The sequence below is a fragment of the Chenopodium album genome, chromosome 21 (assembly GCF_948465745.1).
Source record: "Chenopodium album chromosome 21, dcCheAlbu1.1, whole genome shotgun sequence".
NCBI lineage: Eukaryota > Viridiplantae > Streptophyta > Magnoliopsida > Caryophyllales > Amaranthaceae > Chenopodium > Chenopodium album.
In genome coordinates, this window is record NC_137854.1 from 11,722,645 (window position 1) to 11,741,921 (window position 19,277).

General features: G+C 33.4%; 5 protein-coding genes and 1 pseudogene across 5 annotated transcripts; 5 read left to right on the top strand and 1 right to left on the bottom strand.

The window, feature by feature from the left end:
* The first annotated feature begins 2,315 nt into the window (after positions 1-2,315).
* On the top strand, positions 2,316-3,404 carry LOC145600401 (uncharacterized). The gene has a single exon (XM_081656299.1). It carries the CDS (start codon positions 2,316-2,318, stop codon positions 3,402-3,404), a length of 1,089 nt encoding a protein of 362 aa, XP_081512425.1.
* An 806-nt stretch (positions 3,405-4,210) lies between these two features.
* Positions 4,211-6,816, top strand: LOC145600402 (uncharacterized). The gene is made up of 3 exons (XM_081656300.1): positions 4,211-4,254; positions 5,030-5,323; positions 5,967-6,816. The coding sequence occupies exons 1-3, from the start codon at positions 4,211-4,213 to the stop codon at positions 6,814-6,816; spliced, it is 1,188 nt and encodes a 395-aa protein (XP_081512426.1).
* Positions 6,817-7,679: 863 nt separating this feature from the next.
* Positions 7,680-9,085, top strand: LOC145600403 (uncharacterized). The gene is made up of 2 exons (XM_081656301.1): positions 7,680-7,987; positions 8,176-9,085. The coding sequence occupies exons 1-2, from the start codon at positions 7,680-7,682 to the stop codon at positions 9,083-9,085; spliced, it is 1,218 nt and encodes a 405-aa protein (XP_081512427.1).
* Positions 9,086-11,098: 2,013 nt separating this feature from the next.
* LOC145600404 (putative indole-3-pyruvate monooxygenase YUCCA10) lies at positions 11,099-12,998 on the top strand. The gene is made up of 4 exons (XM_081656302.1): positions 11,099-11,710; positions 11,805-12,038; positions 12,311-12,433; positions 12,810-12,998. The coding sequence occupies exons 1-4, from the start codon at positions 11,099-11,101 to the stop codon at positions 12,996-12,998; spliced, it is 1,158 nt and encodes a 385-aa protein (XP_081512428.1).
* A 1,657-nt stretch (positions 12,999-14,655) lies between these two features.
* On the top strand, positions 14,656-15,956 carry LOC145600405 (uncharacterized). Its single transcript, XM_081656303.1, has 2 exons — positions 14,656-14,942; positions 15,071-15,956. The coding sequence occupies exons 1-2, from the start codon at positions 14,656-14,658 to the stop codon at positions 15,954-15,956; spliced, it is 1,173 nt and encodes a 390-aa protein (XP_081512429.1).
* Positions 15,957-17,686: 1,730 nt separating this feature from the next.
* On the bottom strand, positions 17,687-18,691 carry LOC145603007 (uncharacterized; annotated as a pseudogene).
* Positions 18,692-19,277: the final 586 nt, after the last annotated feature.

A 19,277-nucleotide genomic window follows, 5' to 3' on the forward strand; every position in this document is an offset into this window, starting at 1 on the left:
ATTGTATTTTTTAATATCACGTGCCAATCACATGTCGGTCAACGCCAAATTAGTGGGCCAACTCCCGGAAAAAGGAGTGAAGGTCCCAACACACAAGCAGAATTACTTATACAGTCCTTTTTTGCGCCCTTTTTATTTTATTTTATTTAAGGTCATTTCTCATAAAATGGTAAATATAAAAGTTTTTTTTTGACAAACTTTCCTCATAACAAAGTATTTATGCAATGACATGATATAAATCAAATCCTATATAAATATAATTAAAAATGCTACTTCTTCTTGCAAATTACTGTTATCCTTGAAATTTTCTTTTATAGATAATGAGAATGACTGTAATCCTCACGATTTTTTTAATTTAGTATTTGCAAACCAGATACTTGAACATTACAGTGAATGTTGAAAACTTTGTTCGGGAATATAAGCATAATATACGGAGTAGTACGTACTTACGTAGCCTATCTATGTGGGGAACAACGATGAGGTGTTGTCTCTTTCTCATAAATAGACAAGACATTATGTCACTTTAATTTAACTTTCAACCCACACGCAAAATGTTGCTTGGAATGCTTGCTAATTGCTATGCTATGCTATGCTGCTTAATTGCTCATGCAAACCAATTCATGCATGTTGTGGCCTTGTGAAATGGGATCGATTAGTAATGCTATTACAGTATACACTGTTGTCATGTATGTTGTGCACTCTCACCAGGATAAATAAATTTGTATTTGTATGCTATTATTCCAATCATCATTACTTAACATCTTTATCTAGGTAATTATTGTTCTAATATACATATCTGTATATTGCTTGAGTAGTATACATAAGCTGTACACATTTTTAGCTCTAATAATTGTTGAATGTTTTGTCATGTATGTTTTATTGGTTGATTTTAAATTTTAGAGCTTCAATTTGCAAAAGAAATAATATTATGTTAAATTTTACGAGTACAACAACTTTATTTAGAGGCCTAATTGTGTAAATAGTACAGAAACCTCGATCTAAGATGTTTAAGACAATCCTGTTCATCTCCACCTCAATTTGTTATCCTCATCTCTAGCAGTCTCATAGCAATTTACCCTATTTATGATAAAACAACTTATCCCATCCCCCCCCCCCCCCCCAACACCACCAAGTATAAAACAAAAAAAAAACTTATTCTCGTACCACTGCACCATCCATTACCCGTCCCTCCACCTACTTTATCTGCTCTAATAAAATCCACCTCATGTGTCAAATTAAATTTAAATTCAACACATATAATAACTACAAAAAAAATTAAAAACATAATACACCGATGTACTTGCATTTCATTCACTTATACTCGCATTGTTTACAAAAAATTTAGTTTTTAGAAATAAATTCAGGTATATATGTAAAGCCAAGAGATTTTTAGCGTAATAGGTACAAGACGGGTATGGGTTGGTTTAAAATCTACCGCCGCCCTACCATCCATGATAGATAGGTATGATTTTTATCTTCACCTCCACCCCCATTGATCACCCACCTAACCTTCAACCCTTCACCATCCATAACTTATTGGGGTGAATATGTGAATGTGAGACAGGTCTCTACTAAAATCCGACCCACTGACATTACCATGTAGTTAGTATTTACTAATAATTAATTTTATTAGTTTACAAAATATGGAAAATACTCGTAATTTTTTAAGTAACTTGTTAAAAATTTATGTTAAAAATCTTACTTGATATTGTTTTTCTTGATATTGTTTTTCTTATACACTCTATACTTATATATCATCAAACACTATCATAATCTTTTAACTTAACCACATGATAAAAAGTAGGAAAAATTTCTTAAATAAAAGGAATTCGTTAATACATAAATTTCGACCTCATCAGCTTGTTAGTTTAGTACCTTTCACTATTGATTTTGTTGAATAAGTTTGGGAGAATTTTTGCCCTCCTATAATTTCTCCTTGTGCTCTAATGGACAAGTTGTTTTGATTAATAAAATTGGTACTAATTGTTTCTTCCAAAAAAAATAATAAAAAATAAATAAAAAACAAAAAATAAAAAATTAATGTTTATAGATAAAAGTAATTTCACCATATATAGCTAAAATAAATTAAGTTCGACAAAAATAAGTTTAAGAACACCACATTCACTGTTTTACTCTACTATCCCTTTCATGTTCTCCTTTCCACTTTAAAAGTTAAAACCCCCAAATTCTCTGTCTTTTTGCTTTTCCTCTTTTTGATCATAAAATCTCAACAACCCATTTCAAAATCTTGTCCTAATACTCCAATTTGCAGCAGTTTCACAACCCAAAATAGTAAATTCCTCATCATACAAACCATGAAAGACAGGGGAAAAAGAGGGCTAGAACCATATAATAACAATGGAGATTGCTTTGATGAAAAATTCCCAGATTTTCCCTGCAAAAAACACCCAACTTCATCCTCTTCTTCTGGTGGAATTTGTGCTTATTGTCTTACTGATAGACTAGTTCAGTTAGTCTGCCAACAATGTGGAGAAAAAAAGATAACTTCTTGTTCTTGTTCTGATATAATCTCAACTACTAACTCGAGTTCCTCTGATGTTGGAAGAATCTCATTCTTGCTTGAGAATGAGAAGAAGGGTGGTCCTGAGATTTCGGGTTCGAAACCGAAACACGAGCAAAGGTCATCACAAAACAGCAATGTAAACACTACTGATGAATTAGCCCATCTGAAAAGATGCAGCAGCATTGCTCTGAATGACAGTAAGAGATCAGAAACAGCAGGAAAGTTCTGGAAGATTAAGAGGTTGTTTAGGAAGAAAAGAGACAAGATTAATCAGATTAAGATTAATGAGGAGAATTATGAGTGTAATGGGGTTTCAAGATCAAGATCACTTAGCAGTTTTAGAGGGTTTTATGATACTGATGAAATTGGAGGGTTTCCTGTTTCTTATTCTGCTGCAAGAGCTTCTAATGTAAGTACAGGAAATTTCATGTTAGATTCTGCTAAAAGAAGCTGTTTTAGTGAATCTGAAGCAAGAATTAGCAACTTTGATTATTGTGATTCCTCCAATTTGGTTGGTCCAAATAAGAATAGTAATATATTTTCATTAAAGGAGACTGAATTTGTGAGTTCTGATGATCCTGCATTTATAGATTTGAAACTGAATGATAGTACTAGTATGTCATCATCAGATCATGTAAAGGTGCCTGATCTTGCTGCTATGAGGCGAAACGGGCTCGGGTTATCGATGAAGGAGTTCGGGTTTCGAGGGGATGTTTTGGGGCATGAGATCTTCAACAATGGAGGGGGATCATGTAGGATTAGTAGTAGTGTTAGGGAAAGGGAGTTGAAGAAATGCAGAAAGAATAACAAGGTTTGGAAATGGTTTTTCAGGCCTCAGAATAGTTCTGCTAAATTTGATGATCATGATTTTAAGTCTTGAATAATTAGTGTTCTTCATGTAAATCATTTGTTTATTTCCTAGTTTCTATATTCTATATCCATCAACAATCAAATGGTTTTGTTTTTTATCATTAATTCCCCTGTTTCATCTTGTGAATGCATGCTTGTTCTGTGCAAGAATTTCATGAACTTATTTTTTCATATTTCACTTATTACATAGTTAGATTGCATTGCTTAGGCCAACACTTGGTTCAAATTTTAGATACAAACATATGTCTATATTTTTTTCGTTTGTACACATAGAGCCACAAAGACAAATTAGACAATGATGTAAACGGAATTTGATTTCAGGCACCACCCTCAAAACATTAATCGACTAAGATAGTTGACATCCATGCATTTGAAACATGTCAAAGATTTTCTTAGCATTATTATCATTTGTGATTGTGTTAATGCTATCCATCTTAACAGTAAAGTCTCCGTGCTAATACTCGATCAAAGCCTGAGATCAAATTCCGTCTTGATACAACTTGATAGTAAGTGGTCAATATAGCATTTCGAAATCATATTTTGACTTTTGCCAATCTTTATATGATTTGGAGGGTGTAAAAGTAAGTAAAAATTTCGGTGAGAACAAAAAAAGATGTGGTTGGCATACACATAGATGCTGGACAGCATTATAGTATAAGCTCTTAAATTATGACTTAAAGAATTATGATTATCAGAAAAAACATAATTATGAAAAAGGATAAAGTGTGTGTCTGAAGATTTGCTAAGGTAAAAGCATGTCAGAGAACAAAAGCTCTTGCGGCTTAAGGTCTAAGGAAGAAGTTGTCTTTCTGTAAAATGTCTAAGACTGGTCTTATGCTGTCTGTTGTACCACTGACAATGTAATTGGTTTTACAAATTTGAAGACAGAAAGACATGTATTATGTTGGTTGAATTTTCTTGCTGTTACTATCATTAATAGTAATCATGCATGCATCTAGTGAGTTTCTTTTATATGCTTTTGCTAAGGTAGTCATACAATAGACCTAAGTCATCTCAAGTAAGTGAAATAACGTAAATGTCGGGTTTATTTAAAACTAGCATTATATGATTTGGGTGACTAAACCTGTTGTATAAACCTTCTATTTGAGAAGATCAATATATCTATATTTTAATCGAATTAAAATTCTTTTTTAAATCAGAAGTACCATTCTACCATATTATATGTATGTAGCTTTCAATCTTTCATATCTATATACTTTTCAAGTTGCAAATTAAAATTTCATACATCAAAAAGTCAATACAAACTTTTAGGCTTCTACTATGTTACATCAGTACATGTAAGCTAGTTAAGCTGACTTATTATTATCATATAACATTCCAACTTCAACCCTTTATTTAACAACAAAATGTACTTAATAAAAAAATCTAGCATGAAAAAGATATACACACACAGATGAATGAATATATGTCAATGAACTAGTGGCTTGTTATTACTTCGTATATGGTTGGACAACTTTGAATGATCAATCACATATATATTCAATTTCAAACAGTTGTTGCATAAGTAAATTTTTCATAGAAATCTGTCAGCAAAATAGAAAAATCGACGAATACAAGACTGATTAGATCGAGTTTAATTGAAATGTACGTGACAAGACCTCTTTCTCTATACAGGAGTCATCCTGAGTTGCTGTCTATACCCCCAGTAGAAGGACCAGGTTCTGGCTATTTAGTACTTCAGACTGATGAAGATATTGAGTGTGTCCACTCAATTTCCGGTCCTAAGGCGTTACTGAAGGACTTGCCTTTTCCTCAAAACAGGATCCTTACAGTATGTTACACTTACTCATCCGGCGGACCAAGTGGTGATCATACTGAAAAGCATAAGGCCTTATTCATACCTATCATCAATCAACCCTTGTCTTCGAATTGCTACTATGTGATGATGGCAGATAGCAACTGCAAAGGGTAAGTTAACAAGGTTTTCATACTACTATTAATCTATTTGGTTAGGTTATAATCTAGAATAAACTTTTAGACATACTATAAGAAGATAATCTATCATGATTCATAAGTTCCTTGTATTATCTATGTTATTGATCAACATTTTACAGAGTATTCTGCATTTAAATGACATTTGCTAAGTTCCATTCTGTATTTGAATATCACCAAATTGTCAGTTTTATGATTAACAATCATGATCAAGTGCTGTTTTATAGCATGAATGATCATTAAGCTTTTGCCCTGGTTGTCACAACAACATAAAAGTTGAAATGTAAGTATATAGACTTAAGGTCAAATGAGAAGGGTGTTTAAAGTAAGAAGAATGCGAAAATTTGTTTTATATATGGCATGGTTTTGATCCTGTTTAGGGGTGAAATTTACATGCATAAGCTTGGATGTGAGGCTTTGAAGAGAAAAGAAAGGGAGGGAGTTGAGGGAAAGCATGGATCTATTTCCATTGATTTGGCTCCTGTTCTTTCCTTCTCTTCACTTTCCCTCAAATTTCTAACATTGCTATCCAAACAAGCTGTTTGTATCGTTTGTATTTCAACAAGTTATATATATTACCAGCTGATAAGCTACTTTTTTTTTTTTCTGAAATGTATAGATTGGCATGCACAAGTTCAAAAGAGGAAGATACAGAAACTTGCTGTCTGTTCTGCAGTAGCATAACAGATAAAGAACCAGAAAAGCTCGACCCCCATAACATTTATCAACTGTTTGAAATCTTCAAAACAAGGACTAGCCGCTTTTCTGCAAGGTCTGTCCATCCTGAGGGTATTCCTCCTAAGTTCCTGAGGGAACAAGGATGGAGGATCAACCACTCGAAAACCAAGATTATGATAGGTGAGGCAGATGGCCTTAATTCAGTACTCCGATCTCAGCTTCCAGATTTTTATTTCCCTTTATCTACCGAGCATTCAAAGTCAGTGACAGTTGGAAAATGGTATTGTCCTTTCATGTTTGTTGTGGAGGGATCACTAAAGGAACAAATGGAAAGGTCGACGTTTTATGAAATAACACTAGAACAGCAATGGGAGAGGATATATTCATGTAAAAGAGCTGAAGTGGGAGGCGGTAATTCAGTGTCTGTTAGTGTTGTACTGCCTACTGAACTTGTCAAGATGTCTTGGATGGATGCTGTGTCTGATAGAGATGAGGCTCGCAACATAATGTGGTTTTGGGTTATGAGTGAAATGGGATTGCAATCGAGGATAGGACTAAGTTTGGTGGTCATTGAAAGAATGAAGTGGGAGCAAGAACGAGTAGGGTGGGTTGATGGGAACGAAAAGCAAGTGATGGTTGCTAGAATGGAGACATATACTGGAAGTGATTTGTGGAAAAAGTTTGGTTGTTATGTGCTTGTTGAACGATTCGTGCTAAAAAGATTAGATGGGAGCTTAGTGTTGACCTATGAGTTCAAACATACTCATAAGATCAGATGCAAATGGGAATGAATATCAATTCACTAAACTTGATTGTTCTGTCCTTGAAAAATGATTAAGGACAAGTACAAGAGGTCAAAGATCTGTTAAGTATAATTTGTGCGGCGCATGGTGTGAAAGATGTGATTTGTTTTCTTCAACTGCAATAATAGTAACTTCACTTTTACTTGATAAATGTATATACAAACATTGTGTACAAACATATTATGGTTCAACTGATATATTCAAGCTCTGGTGTTTTTTGTGCTGCATAATGTCGTACCTTTGAGATATTTACCTGTCAGACCAAATTTCACCTGAGAATTTCTCGGTATCATCCTGTGCTTTCGCAAGCCACTGCTACTGATTCAGACAGGGTGAAAGTAATCATTCACGAGCTGAACGCTGCAAGAGTAACATATCAAGAAGAGATGAGCAAACTTCATACAATGTCTAAATTTCCCAAATTTACAATGACTAATGCTTCAGTTTTTTAACCAGATCAATTAGCATGCCATTCTCCCTTGATTTAGTATGCTGTAAAATAAAAAATTATGAGCCTTTGATATATTATAACAAGTAATAATTAACATTTGCTACGTATTTTCATTCTATGAAACGTTTCTAGTTGTTTTGCAGCAACAAAAATCGAAGTCTTTACTAACAAACATACACGTTGTGATTTTACAAAAGTTATATAAGACAAAGTCTATGTGCCATTTCCTTCTTCATCAATCAGGAAAATTAAAAATTCAATTATTTTTATAATGACAAGTAATTAACAATATTCTACTTGTATTATTATAGCCATAAAGCTGTGAAAGTCATTAATTTACTTTATTTTTATACAAATATGAATTCAACAGAACATCAGGTCCAACTTTGTTGAAGACAAAATGTATGTAACAAGGCTTCTGTCTCTGTATAGGAAGTCCCCTGAGGCTCTTGCTCAGCCACCTCCTGAAGGCCCAAATTCCGGCTACCTAGTATTGCAAGATGAAGATTCCACATCAACTACATGTTTCGGGTTGTGCAACAACTCGTTTACGACAACTCTTCCTTTTCCACAGAATAAGTCCCTCATTATTCAGCACAAAAGTGATAAAAATACCACTAACTACCCTTTGTTCTTGATACCTGTTATTAATCAACCCTTGTCTTCTCATCAATATTATGCCATCAAAAATGAAGGCAATCATAAAGGGTATGTATGGATTAAAAAAAAAATTATGTTATTAGCTATTGGATTGTTCAATCTGTTATTATTGCGAGTTTTGAGTTTTCTGATCTCTTCTTTCGCAACAAGAAAAATATGACAATACTGAACATACAATATTGTTTGTTGTTTCTTTTTGTTGGATTAAATTGTGTGATAAATGGTTTCATTGTCAGGGAGGCTTATACAAGTTCGACGGAGGACAACAGGAAGACAAGCTGTTTCTGTATCAGCAACATCAGAGATAAAAGAACAAAAGAACTGAATCCTATTGACAAAAAACAGCAATTTGTGTTTTCATCTACCACAAAATGGGGAAATTCTATGTTTTGCGTCAAATCTGTAGCATCTGATTGTCATCCTCCTACGTTCATGAGAAATGGAGGGTGGAGACTATGGAATTCAGAACAAAAAAATTTCACACTTGGTGTAGCTGATGGGCTAAACTATGCTCTACGTGCTCGTCTTCCTGACTTTAACTTCTTACCATCAGAAGAATGCTCTAAAGTACTATTGGTAGGTGAATGGTATACTCCTTTCATGTTTGTCAAAGAAAAGACACCAAAAGAACAGGTAAAAAGGTCTATGTTCTATGAGGTAAAACTCGAGCAAATATGGAACAGGATTTATTATTGCAAAAACAATGGTAATGAAGGAAACATTGTGTCTTTTAATGTTACTATTCCTACTCAAAGAGTTAAGGTTAATGGTAAGGAAGCCTTGGAAATTAGTAATGAGGCTAATGACAGGGCTAATGCAGGGATGCAGTGGTTTCGAGTAATAGACAGCTACAACGGTGATGGTAGTAGAATTGGGTTAAGTACATTGGTTGTAGAGCGAATGATGTGGGAGCAAGAAAGAGTTGGATGGTCTAATAACACGGAAAAGCAAGCGAATATTGCTCGAGTGGAGGAGTATGGAGCATATGGAGGAGTTGGTACTTGGAAGATGTTTGCTTATTATATGCTAGTTGAGAGATTTGTGTTCAAACGGATGGATGGAAGCATTGCTTTAAGTTTTGATTTTAATCACACGCATCAATTGAGGATTAAATGGGTTGATGTTTGGACAATTTTTGACAAGTAAATTGATATGTTTTGAGTTTGTGAATAAGTCTATAGCTTACAATTGCACATACAGTTTGTATAACTGAGAATAAATTGAAGAATTTGTGTTCATATCAAATTATCAATGTTAGTAATTCTTATCCTTCAAAATTTTTAAGAACAAAATCTTATGGTATAATGGCAGTTTTTTTAAGAGCAAAATCTTATGAGGTTCAAATCTACAACTAAAGGTTGTTTAATGGGCTGGGAAACTCAGAAGTCCAGAGTCCACCGAGTGATTGGGCTTGGTCATTCTTTGCCTCAACATTTTGTATACTTCGTTAAAAATAAAAAATAAATAAATAAACCATTAGGCCTATTTTGATAAGCTCAACCGAATTTCATCACAATCCTGGCTCCCTCACACACCCATCACGGTGTAAGGCATCAGGGTACCACACCTTATGGACCGACTTAGCTCATAGAGCTATCAAATCGGGATTGTTGGTTGGTAGGTTTGGGTCTGATAGAGTCATGTCAATTTGAACGAGTCATGCTTAAATTACTATGTATATGCAGCTGCCATACATGCTTGCTGACCAAAAATCTAGAAACTTATGGAGGGTTCATTAGCATAGCACAACATGTGATATAACTATATAACTATATAAGTCATGCACATGCCCCAATCCTGAAGGATCAACATGATTTAAGTTCATGCACATAACTTGGATAAGTTCATCCAAGCTTCAATGTTAGGCAAGTTTATCTGGATAAGTTCGTGTACAAATATGGAACTATCCAATGCCTACTAGGCATTTTATAACCATAATAAAGTTCATGTATATAAGATAATAATTTCATCTTAGCCATTATAATCACAATTACATAAGATATTAAACTTTAGCTAATCCATCGATGTTTTGGCTATAGGAAGTCCAATGCACATACATGACCTTTAATATATAGATAATTAGGTACTAAACTCAAAATTAAGTTTATGTACATAATATATTTAATTTCAGCTAATCCATTGATGATTTGGCTATAGAAAATCCAATACACATGCATGACCTTTAATTTGGTAAATAATTAGGCATCTTATAATCATAAATTGCACTTTACAATACAACTAAAAGAATTAGAGAAATATCAATGCTAAATTTGTACTTCCTCCGTTATCTTTTACTTGCAACACACCTTTTAGGCACGCAGTTTTAGGAGATGATTAGTGAGGGTAAACGAGCGATTTTATCAATATAATTTTTACATGAAGATTAGAATAGGGTAAATTAAGTATCATTTGTAAAAATTATAATGAATAATTTATCCGTTTACATTACATAAACCCAACCTCAAAACACGTGCTACAAGGCTGTATGTGTTGCAAGTAAAAAGAAACGGAGAAAGTATAAGTTATTTAGACTTTATAAAACTGACAAGGAAAAATGGAATCAATAAAAATACCGTTTTACTATATTGAATTCATATTAAATTTAGAAAAAAAAAATAGTTTTTTTTTTTTTTTTTTTTTTTTTTTGCACTTTCTAGCAAATTATATGTTGTACATAAAATGCCAATTTGTCAAATATTAGTAAGAACGCATGCGAATGCGCTCCCTCCTAAAAGTACCCAAATCATGACAAATATAATTAATTTACCATGTTTACAAATATTATTTACATTAAATATAGGAATGCTTTTTTCGTTTTATTACTTTTTAGCATATCCTATTGAGTTAAATTCTGTAAATCATAGAACATCAAAATTACTCGAGAAATCCAGTATTATTAACACCAAATGACAATGCGCTCTCTCCAAAAAGTACAAAAATCATCATATAAATGTAATATTCATTGTCATATTACAACACAACAACCCTCTATATATATACACTAAACACTTTGGAGGGGCAATTCTAAACACACTATTTAGTCTCAAATTATTTCCTCAAGCTAGAAAAACACTCACCCCAAATCCAATTGCTCCCTTCGAATATATACCTTCTTTTGCAAATCAAAACAATTAAAAAAAATAAAAATAAAATAAACATATGGAGGAAACCATTGTCCTAATAGTGGGAGCAGGTCCCGCGGGACTTGGCATTGCTGCATGCTTAACCAAAAAATCTATTCCGTATATTGTTCTTGAAAAGGAAGATTGTTGTGCTTCTCTTTGGAAGAAACGCGCCTATGATCGATGCCATCTTCATCTAGCAAAAGAATTTTGCTCATTACCCCATAAGCCCCATGCACCAGAAGCCAAGAAATATATGAGTAAGAATGATTTCATAAAGTACATTGATGATTATGTATTCGACTTTGATATTAGGCCAAGATACTTTCACTCTGTTGAATCCGCATCATTTGATGAAGCTAGGGGAAAATGGCTAGTTGAAGCTAAGGAAACTTTTGTGAAAACATCTAAATTTTTCGTTGCAAGTTTTTTGGTAGTTGCAACAGGTGAAAATGGCAAGGGTTACATCCCTAATATCCCCGGTTTGATGGATTTTAAGGGAGATGTACTACATTCTAGTGAATATAAGTCTGATCGTGAGTTTCAGGACAAAGATATGTTGGTCGTTGGTTGTGGTAATTCTGGGATGGAAATTAGTTATGATTTATGTAATTCAGGAGCCAACACTTCAATTATTATTAGAAATCCGGTTAGTTTTTTATCACATTTTTTATCCTTTAAATATAGCAAACACAATTAAACCATACTTATGTATTACTTCTATTGATTGTTGGTTCATATAGGTTCATGTGGTTGCAAGAGAAATGATCTTTGTAGGTATGCACTTGTTAAAGTACTTTAGTTTATCAACAGTGGACGCTCTAGTCACTCTTGCTAGCAACTTGAAATACGGGAATTTATCAAAGTATGGAATCTATCGACCAAATGAAGACCCTTTTTTACTTAAGGCCACAAAGGGAAGAAGCCCTGTTATTGATGTGGGAACTATTGGCAAAATTCAATCTGGAGAAATTAAGGTAAAATTACTTTTATTATTTATTTGTTAATAAATTTTTGTCTATCAATTTTTATTTCACTCATTGGATAATTTGTTGTTTCATTGTATGGGGACAAAAAGGACAATATTGGATAATGTTATTATAATAAATTATAAGTACATGAATACCTCCATTAAAAAAGTACCATCAAAATTTTTTTTTTTTTTTGAAGACCCATCAAATTTATCATTTGTTACTTATGTTTTATTTGCTGATTTCTTATATGTCTTTTTCATTTGTGAAACTTATAGGTCTTACCGGGAATTGAGAGAATTAACAAAAGCAATGTCATATTCGAAGATAAAGTTGAATTAAGCTTTGATGCAATAATATTTGCGACCGGATTCAAAAGCACGGCTTGTGAATGGCTTACGGTATGTACATTAGTTTAAGTTTATGTAACTTAAGTAATAATCTATCCATCTTAGTATTACACACGTGTGCACGCATAGATAGAGATTAATCATACAAAAGGTTTTGTGTGAGACCGGACTCACGTGAGACCAGGCTCAATAACAAAAGTCCAATAAAAAGGCGCGGGCTAACTAAACCCGATCGCGAGGCCCACAACACCAAAAACATGATAGTGGACTCACGTGAGTCCGTCTCACCCAAAACTTTACCTTAACCATATTATTATGCATAATTTTTCTCTTGGGTTTATCTTAACAGTAAGTATAATATATTATTTTAACATGCATTGAATGGAATTGTGTTTTTTTTTTTTTTTTTTTTTTTTTTTTCTTTTAGGATTATGATTTTATACTAAAGAACGATGGATTTCCAAAGAATCGTTTCCCAAATCACTGGAAAGGAAAGAATAAATTGTATTGTGCTGGATTATCAAGAATGGGTCTACAAGGTGTTTCAAAGGATGCCATAGCCATTGCCAACGATATTGAGATGGTTTTGAGAGCTATGCTTCATGAAGATATTTAAATTATTACATGTATCTTAGTGGCTAGTACTGAAATTTTAGAATGATCATGAATTTTATTTTTTTTAGTCTTCATGCTTCAATGTACATAGGTGCAAATCTAAAACACATGTTGCTATCAAATAAATTTCTAAATTAGTACATTACATTTTGCTACTACATATTCATCATCTAACTTGTGCTTTTAGCCTTATTATTATTGTTAAAATGATGAAGGAGCTAAATTTATTTAAAGATATTACTCAAGTTGATGTAGTCCAATTTACTCAAGTTGATATTTGCTTATTTAAGAATCAATTATTAGATCAAAGTGTATTATATATCGTCAACGATCTTTAATTTTGAAGTCAATAAAATTATGAAAATTCCATATTTGGAAAGTACATATTTCTTGTGAATCTACTTATTTTACATTGGATCGGATTAGAGCAAGTGAAATGAAGCACATATACAATCTAGTCCATTTTATATAATAAGTATTTATTGGCCCGGACGATGCCATGGATCATTATAAATTTATAACTTTAATGAAAATGCTATACATAGCCCCTAAGGGAAGTATTACGAGTAATACAAATATATTTACCAATTACACTAACCTGTACATGGCGTTGTCATGCATTCCTAAAGTAATATATCAAGGAAAGGTATTTAGTACTTATTTGTAGTTCTAAGGGCTACATATAGCATTATCCAAAAACTATTAATATTATACTTTGCCTCTATTTGTCATTGAAAGCTTAATTAGTTAGTTGTTTGTATGAATTGGTTTGACTATAATAATAATATTTTCTTTTTAAATATTGCATTAATGTATAGGACAAATCAAATCTTTATAATGGTACTGATCATACTCTATAATGCACAAAAAAAAAGATACAATTATACAAAGTAGATTATGGATTATTATGCAATTTCTAAGGAGTTACGTTCTAAGGGAATTCAAATAGGATGGACGGATGGTTACACATATGAAAAGTTTTTTTTTAAGGAGACTAAACATTATTCCTTCTGTTCCTTTTTTTTTTTTTTTTTTTTTTTGCACTATGGGCCCGTTTTTATGAGAGCTTTATGAATCATATGGTGCAAAATAAATTTGCACCATGAACATTATTCTCCCCATTGTTAATGCTCTTCCAAGTGGATTTTCCTTCATCTTCAATAGGAAATTAGCACAATAAAATCAAAAATAATTTTCCACTTAGATATTCCATGTGCTATAATTTTTCAAGAAAGGCTGGCTTAGAAAATCACTTAAATATCTTAGTAACAAAGTTTCAATGCATGTTTTTCATATAAAGAAATATAGTTCTACTAGTAGTGATCAATAAGCCATGACATTATCAAAATACTTGGTAAAATAGAATTGTCAACTTGTCATCGTCATATCCTTATTTTCCTATCTAACAACTCTTATTTCTTTAAGTATTTAGCTTCGATCAAACCTTTGCATTTACTAATATATAATTAAGCTACTTCTAATCTAAAACAGAACAAGTCAATCAAGCAATCTATGAACAAGTCATTTGATCATCCAAGAAGATAAAAAGGCAGAAAATTAACTTGAACCACCAACTATATAACATGGTAAGATGGTAACTTGATATATACAGACAAGACACAAGAAGATAGTACACAATTTATATATCAGTTGAAACCATGTATGTAACTAGACCCCTTTCTTTTTACAGTAAATCCCTTGATTCGCTCTCAGTTCCACCCCCTGAAGGTCCGAATTCGGGTTACCTTGTTATCCAAGACGATGGTTCATTGATGCCTTCCTGTTTTGGTCAGTCTAAGAGCCTCGGCATCAACGACTTGCCCCTTCCATCTAACAAGATACTTTTTACTGATGATGGGGATCAAATCCTTGCTGTTCCTGTTATCAATCAGCCACTTTCTTCAAATCGATACTACGTTATCAAGGCACATAAGAAGCACAAAGGGTAAGCATTAGATATGCAACTTATAAAATATGAGCATACTGTAATATTTGCAATAGTACTTCATAATACTTCAGATGCTTACTTCTTACAAAGCTTTATCATGTTTTGCTTTGATTGCTTGGAAATAGAGAAGCTTATGCTTGTTCAAAGGAAGAAGGTAAAGGAGTAAATTGCGGAGGGACTTATATTCAAGATGTGACACCTAAACCCTTGGATCCTATAGATATATATCAGCAATTCGAGTTTGAGTACTCGATGAAAGTTACCTGCACCACTGAAAGCAGGGGATTTATAGTTAAATCCATTGCTCCTGATGGTCATGTTCCGCGATTCTTAAGAAACAGATCGCCTACACTCATCCAAAGATCAACTACAAACTCCAAAGATTTCATATATGAAGAAGCCAATGGCCTTAATAGTTCACTGCGCGAACAACTTCCAGATTTCAATTTCCCCTTGTCCCGTGGAGCTTCAGAACCTGTTTGTGTTGGTAAATGGAACTGTCCTTTCATGTTCATTCATGAGGGAAAGTTGAAAGATCAAATAAAGGATTCAGTGTACTATGAGATGACACTTGAACAACGTTGGGAGAGGATTTTCATAACCGATAGTAGTTATAACCAAGGCCATAATAATAAGGTGATGATGGATGTTGTTGTTAGAACGCAAGAGTTTGCAGTCGGTGGAAAGGATGCTGTTATAGATGAGGGAGCTTCAGACAATAAGGCGGTTTGGTTTCAGACCATTGGTAACATGGGAGAACAACAAAGTGTTGGGTTGAATAAGTTGATTGTTGAAAGGATGTTATGGGAGCAAGAAAGAGTTGGATGGGTTAATGGGAAGGAAAAGCAAGTGAGGATGGTTAGAGACGAGGAGTATGGAGGAATCGGATGGTGGGCAAGATTTGGGTGTTATGTTCTTGTCGAAAGATTTGTTCTAAGAAGAATTGATGGAACAGTGATTTTAACCTGTGATTTCAAGCACACTCATCAAATTAAGACCAGCTGGGAGTAGATTGTTATGCTTAGTTTGTTTAAGCATCAGAATATGTATTATGTTCTTGCAAAATACAGTATAAGTTTTAATCTCAATTGTATATTTCCTGCTTATGTAAATTATGCTCATATATACATACATAAATCTACTATTTTCTTTATCATCAAATGCTGAGTTGTGCTCGAGCTTGGGCAGCTCCACTCAGCTAGAACCAATTTAACTTTGAGTTCAACTGCTCGAGTACTAAACTTGAGTGATCTCCTAATGTTAAAGCTAAGAAAATGAACCTTGAAGCAGTACGTCATAGAATTACAGTTATATATTGGACTGCACACTAACTTTTTAAGACAATCTTATAATTACTCATATATCATGAAAACTCAGCGTATGTTACTTTATGTATTACAAAGGAACTTGTTCAAAAGCTTCTCAAGCCAAACACAAGTAGCTCATTAACAGACTTGCTAGGCTGACTGTCATAGGTTTATTTTGGATTTGTAAATTCTTGTATCAACTAACATCTAGCAAAATAAAGTCTATTGTAACCCATATAAGACTAAAAATAGGTGAACAATTTTTTTTTCTCTGAAACTACCCCACAGGATAATAAGAAGATGAATCAAATACGGCGTTTCATTTATATAACAAAGTCAAAACTGTCATATCAGAAGCAAAGTCTAAAATTTTCCATATATTCATGTTTAAAATCCAATAGAATCAGGAAAGTATTCAGATTATTGTACCTTATTATGTTCTGTTTGCTTATTCATCTTCACTGTCATACTGACAAGAGGCAATATCTTCCTTCTTCACAGGTTCTTTGTTGCCGTCTGAATTCTGAGCTGGTCTCCTCATCAACATGAATCTGAGTACTGAAGCCAGAGGCTGCAAGTTAGATTGCTTACCATGAATACCATCTGAAATTTCGATTTTGCTCAAGTCGTCTTCATTTAATTACACATTGTCAACACATCTGTTGGTTCATCAGAAAGTTTCTGTTTCTTATAGGAACAAGATGGTGGACAATATTTGGATGTTATGTTCTTGTTAATAGATCTGTACTAAAAACAATTGATCAAAGTGTGATTTTAACTTGTCAATTTAAGCACACTAGTCAAACTAATACCAATTGGCTGAGTAACTATAAAGTTTGTGTTTATTTAAGCATCAAAAGATATATAATGTTCTTGCAAAATATAAGTTGTCTGAATTTGTAAATAAGATACATTTCTTGTTCAAACAGTTTATGCCCACATATACACACATGTTTCAACTAATATTCTTATAAGTATTTTAGTAATCTAAAATTTCCTCATATGTCATGATTCACCCAGCTTATATTGCTTAATGCATACTACATAGAGCTCACTCACAAACTTTTCAAGCCGAACACAAGTAGCTCGATAAGACGATAACAGACTACTAGACTAGGCTGACTATCACATGTTGTCATGTTTATATTAGATTTGTTATGTCTGGTACCAAACTACCAATTAACATCTACATATTTTTGCTAGGAAATTGTAACCTACACTAAAGAACAAGAGAACAAAATTTCAATCTCTGAATCTACCCTGATACCCCCATATGACTAAAGAACAAAAATCAAATACTTCAATTATATAACAAACTCAAAACTATCATATTCGAAGAAAAGTCTACAATTTTCCTTTAATCATGTTAGACATCTAATAAAATCATGAAACTCTTCAAAGTTCAAACTATATAGCACCTTATGTTCTGTGTGCTTATTCATCTTCATCACTTTCATATTGAAAGAGCGATTGAAGTCCACAGGCAGTATCTTCCTTCTTCACAGCATCACTGTCGCCGTCTGATTTCTGAACTGGTTTCCTCCTCACCATGAATCTGACTGCCGGAGCCATAGACTGCAAAACAGGTTGCTTACCATCTGAATTCACATATTTACTCGAATCGACTTCAGAAACTTTCTGTTTCTTCACACAGACATTATTAGCAACCTCACCACTGTCATCATCATCATCATCATCAATCCGAAGCACATACACATCCTGCTCAGACCGTGCACGAAACATCGATTTAACAAGTGCCTCATCCTCATCATCCACCATCTTATCCTCTCCTCTCCGCTTCAATTCCTCAAGCAATGTATCCACACTAACTCCCCCACGCCTCGCCTGCACAGACCTCAACTCTTCAAACCTTGCTACCAAATCCATCACTCGTTTCGACTCCAACATTCTATTCTCCAACCGCTTCATCACATCCCCTGTTTCTTCCGACTCCAACTTCCTCTTCTCACCCACAATCACATCCTCTCTAATTCGACAATGCTCGAAAAGCCGCGTTGCACCAGCCTCAATTACATAATCAGAGTTCTGAGGGTCAGTCTTTTTAACAATTTCGGCCGAGCAATTCGTGCAATTGAAATAGAATCTGAAACATTTAATCCCTAAATATGTCTCTTCAATGATATCTTCCTTCCTGGCATTGAATTTAGTGCCTGCATACATGTAATTTCCACAAAAATTGCAGCGAATACTCATTGGCAACATTGTTCGAACTTTCATTTGTTGATTCTTCTGTTTTCTTCGTCTTGGAATTTTACTGGGATCGAAATTTGGCGGGTAATACTTGTTCAATACTTTCCTTTCTCCCATATTCGATTATCAAATCAGGCTGATTATAGTCGATAGTTGAACAATCGAGTTTCGAAGAACCCTAAATTGAATGTAATGAGAATGAAGTCTAACGATAAACCCTAGATTGTGAAATTGAAATTCGATTATTACAAAAGGAAACCCTAATATCTCACGGTCTTACCTCAGACTATTTCAATGGAAGATAGAAATATGAATGGAGAACGTGTTGGGCACGAAACTAAGAGAGAAAAAGGTTAGGTTTTTCCTTTTTTATAGACAAATCTAGGTTGTTAGTACGACGTAGATATTGTTTAGGATTTTTTTCCATGTCCATTTGGTTTTCAATATGGATTAATGCCTAATCCAATTTGATTCCAAATAAAATTTGGATTTTAATTTTCAAATTCTATCCTATCTAAAAATTTTATTATAATTTTTTTTTTTGGCGAAAAAATTATATTATTAAATGTATTACATATAATTCCAAAGGCTATGTATAAAGAGCTAAAAGAGAAAAATATTAATGAAATAATGTGCTGTGTATTTTTGTCATGCATTCCTAAACTAATATTCCCTCTGTCCCTTTTTTTTTTTTTACCCCATTTAATTTGACTTTTCACATCTCCAAGACACGTCTTATAACGTATATATCTTCATTTTCATACATGTAAAAATTATAAAATTGTGATATTGATTAACTATACAATGAGATGAA

Excerpts from the sequence above, each read along its gene's own strand:
- LOC145600403 (XM_081656301.1), top strand. The coding sequence starts at position 7,680 with ATGTATGTAACAAGGCTTCTGTCTCTGTATAGGAAGTCCCCTGAGGCT. Across the intron at positions 7,988-8,175 it reads AATGAAGGCAATCATAAAGG|GGAGGCTTATACAAGTTCGA; the intron begins GTATGTATGGAT and ends TTTCATTGTCAG.
- LOC145600404 (XM_081656302.1), top strand. The coding sequence starts at position 11,099 with ATGGAGGAAACCATTGTCCTAATAGTGGGAGCAGGTCCCGCGGGACTT. Across the intron at positions 12,039-12,310 it reads TTCAATCTGGAGAAATTAAG|GTCTTACCGGGAATTGAGAG; the intron begins GTAAAATTACTT and ends TGAAACTTATAG. Across the intron at positions 12,434-12,809 it reads CGGCTTGTGAATGGCTTACG|GATTATGATTTTATACTAAA; the intron begins GTATGTACATTA and ends TTTTTCTTTTAG.
- LOC145600402 (XM_081656300.1), top strand. The coding sequence starts at position 4,211 with ATGTCTAAGACTGGTCTTATGCTGTCTGTTGTACCACTGACAAT. Across the intron at positions 4,255-5,029 it reads TCTGTTGTACCACTGACAAT|GAGTCATCCTGAGTTGCTGT; the intron begins GTAATTGGTTTT and ends TTCTCTATACAG. Across the intron at positions 5,324-5,966 it reads GCAGATAGCAACTGCAAAGG|ATTGGCATGCACAAGTTCAA; the intron begins GTAAGTTAACAA and ends TGAAATGTATAG.
- LOC145600401 (XM_081656299.1), top strand. The coding sequence starts at position 2,316 with ATGAAAGACAGGGGAAAAAGAGGGCTAGAACCATATAATAACAATGGA.
- LOC145600405 (XM_081656303.1), top strand. The coding sequence starts at position 14,656 with ATGTATGTAACTAGACCCCTTTCTTTTTACAGTAAATCCCTTGATTCG. Across the intron at positions 14,943-15,070 it reads GCACATAAGAAGCACAAAGG|AGAAGCTTATGCTTGTTCAA; the intron begins GTAAGCATTAGA and ends GCTTGGAAATAG.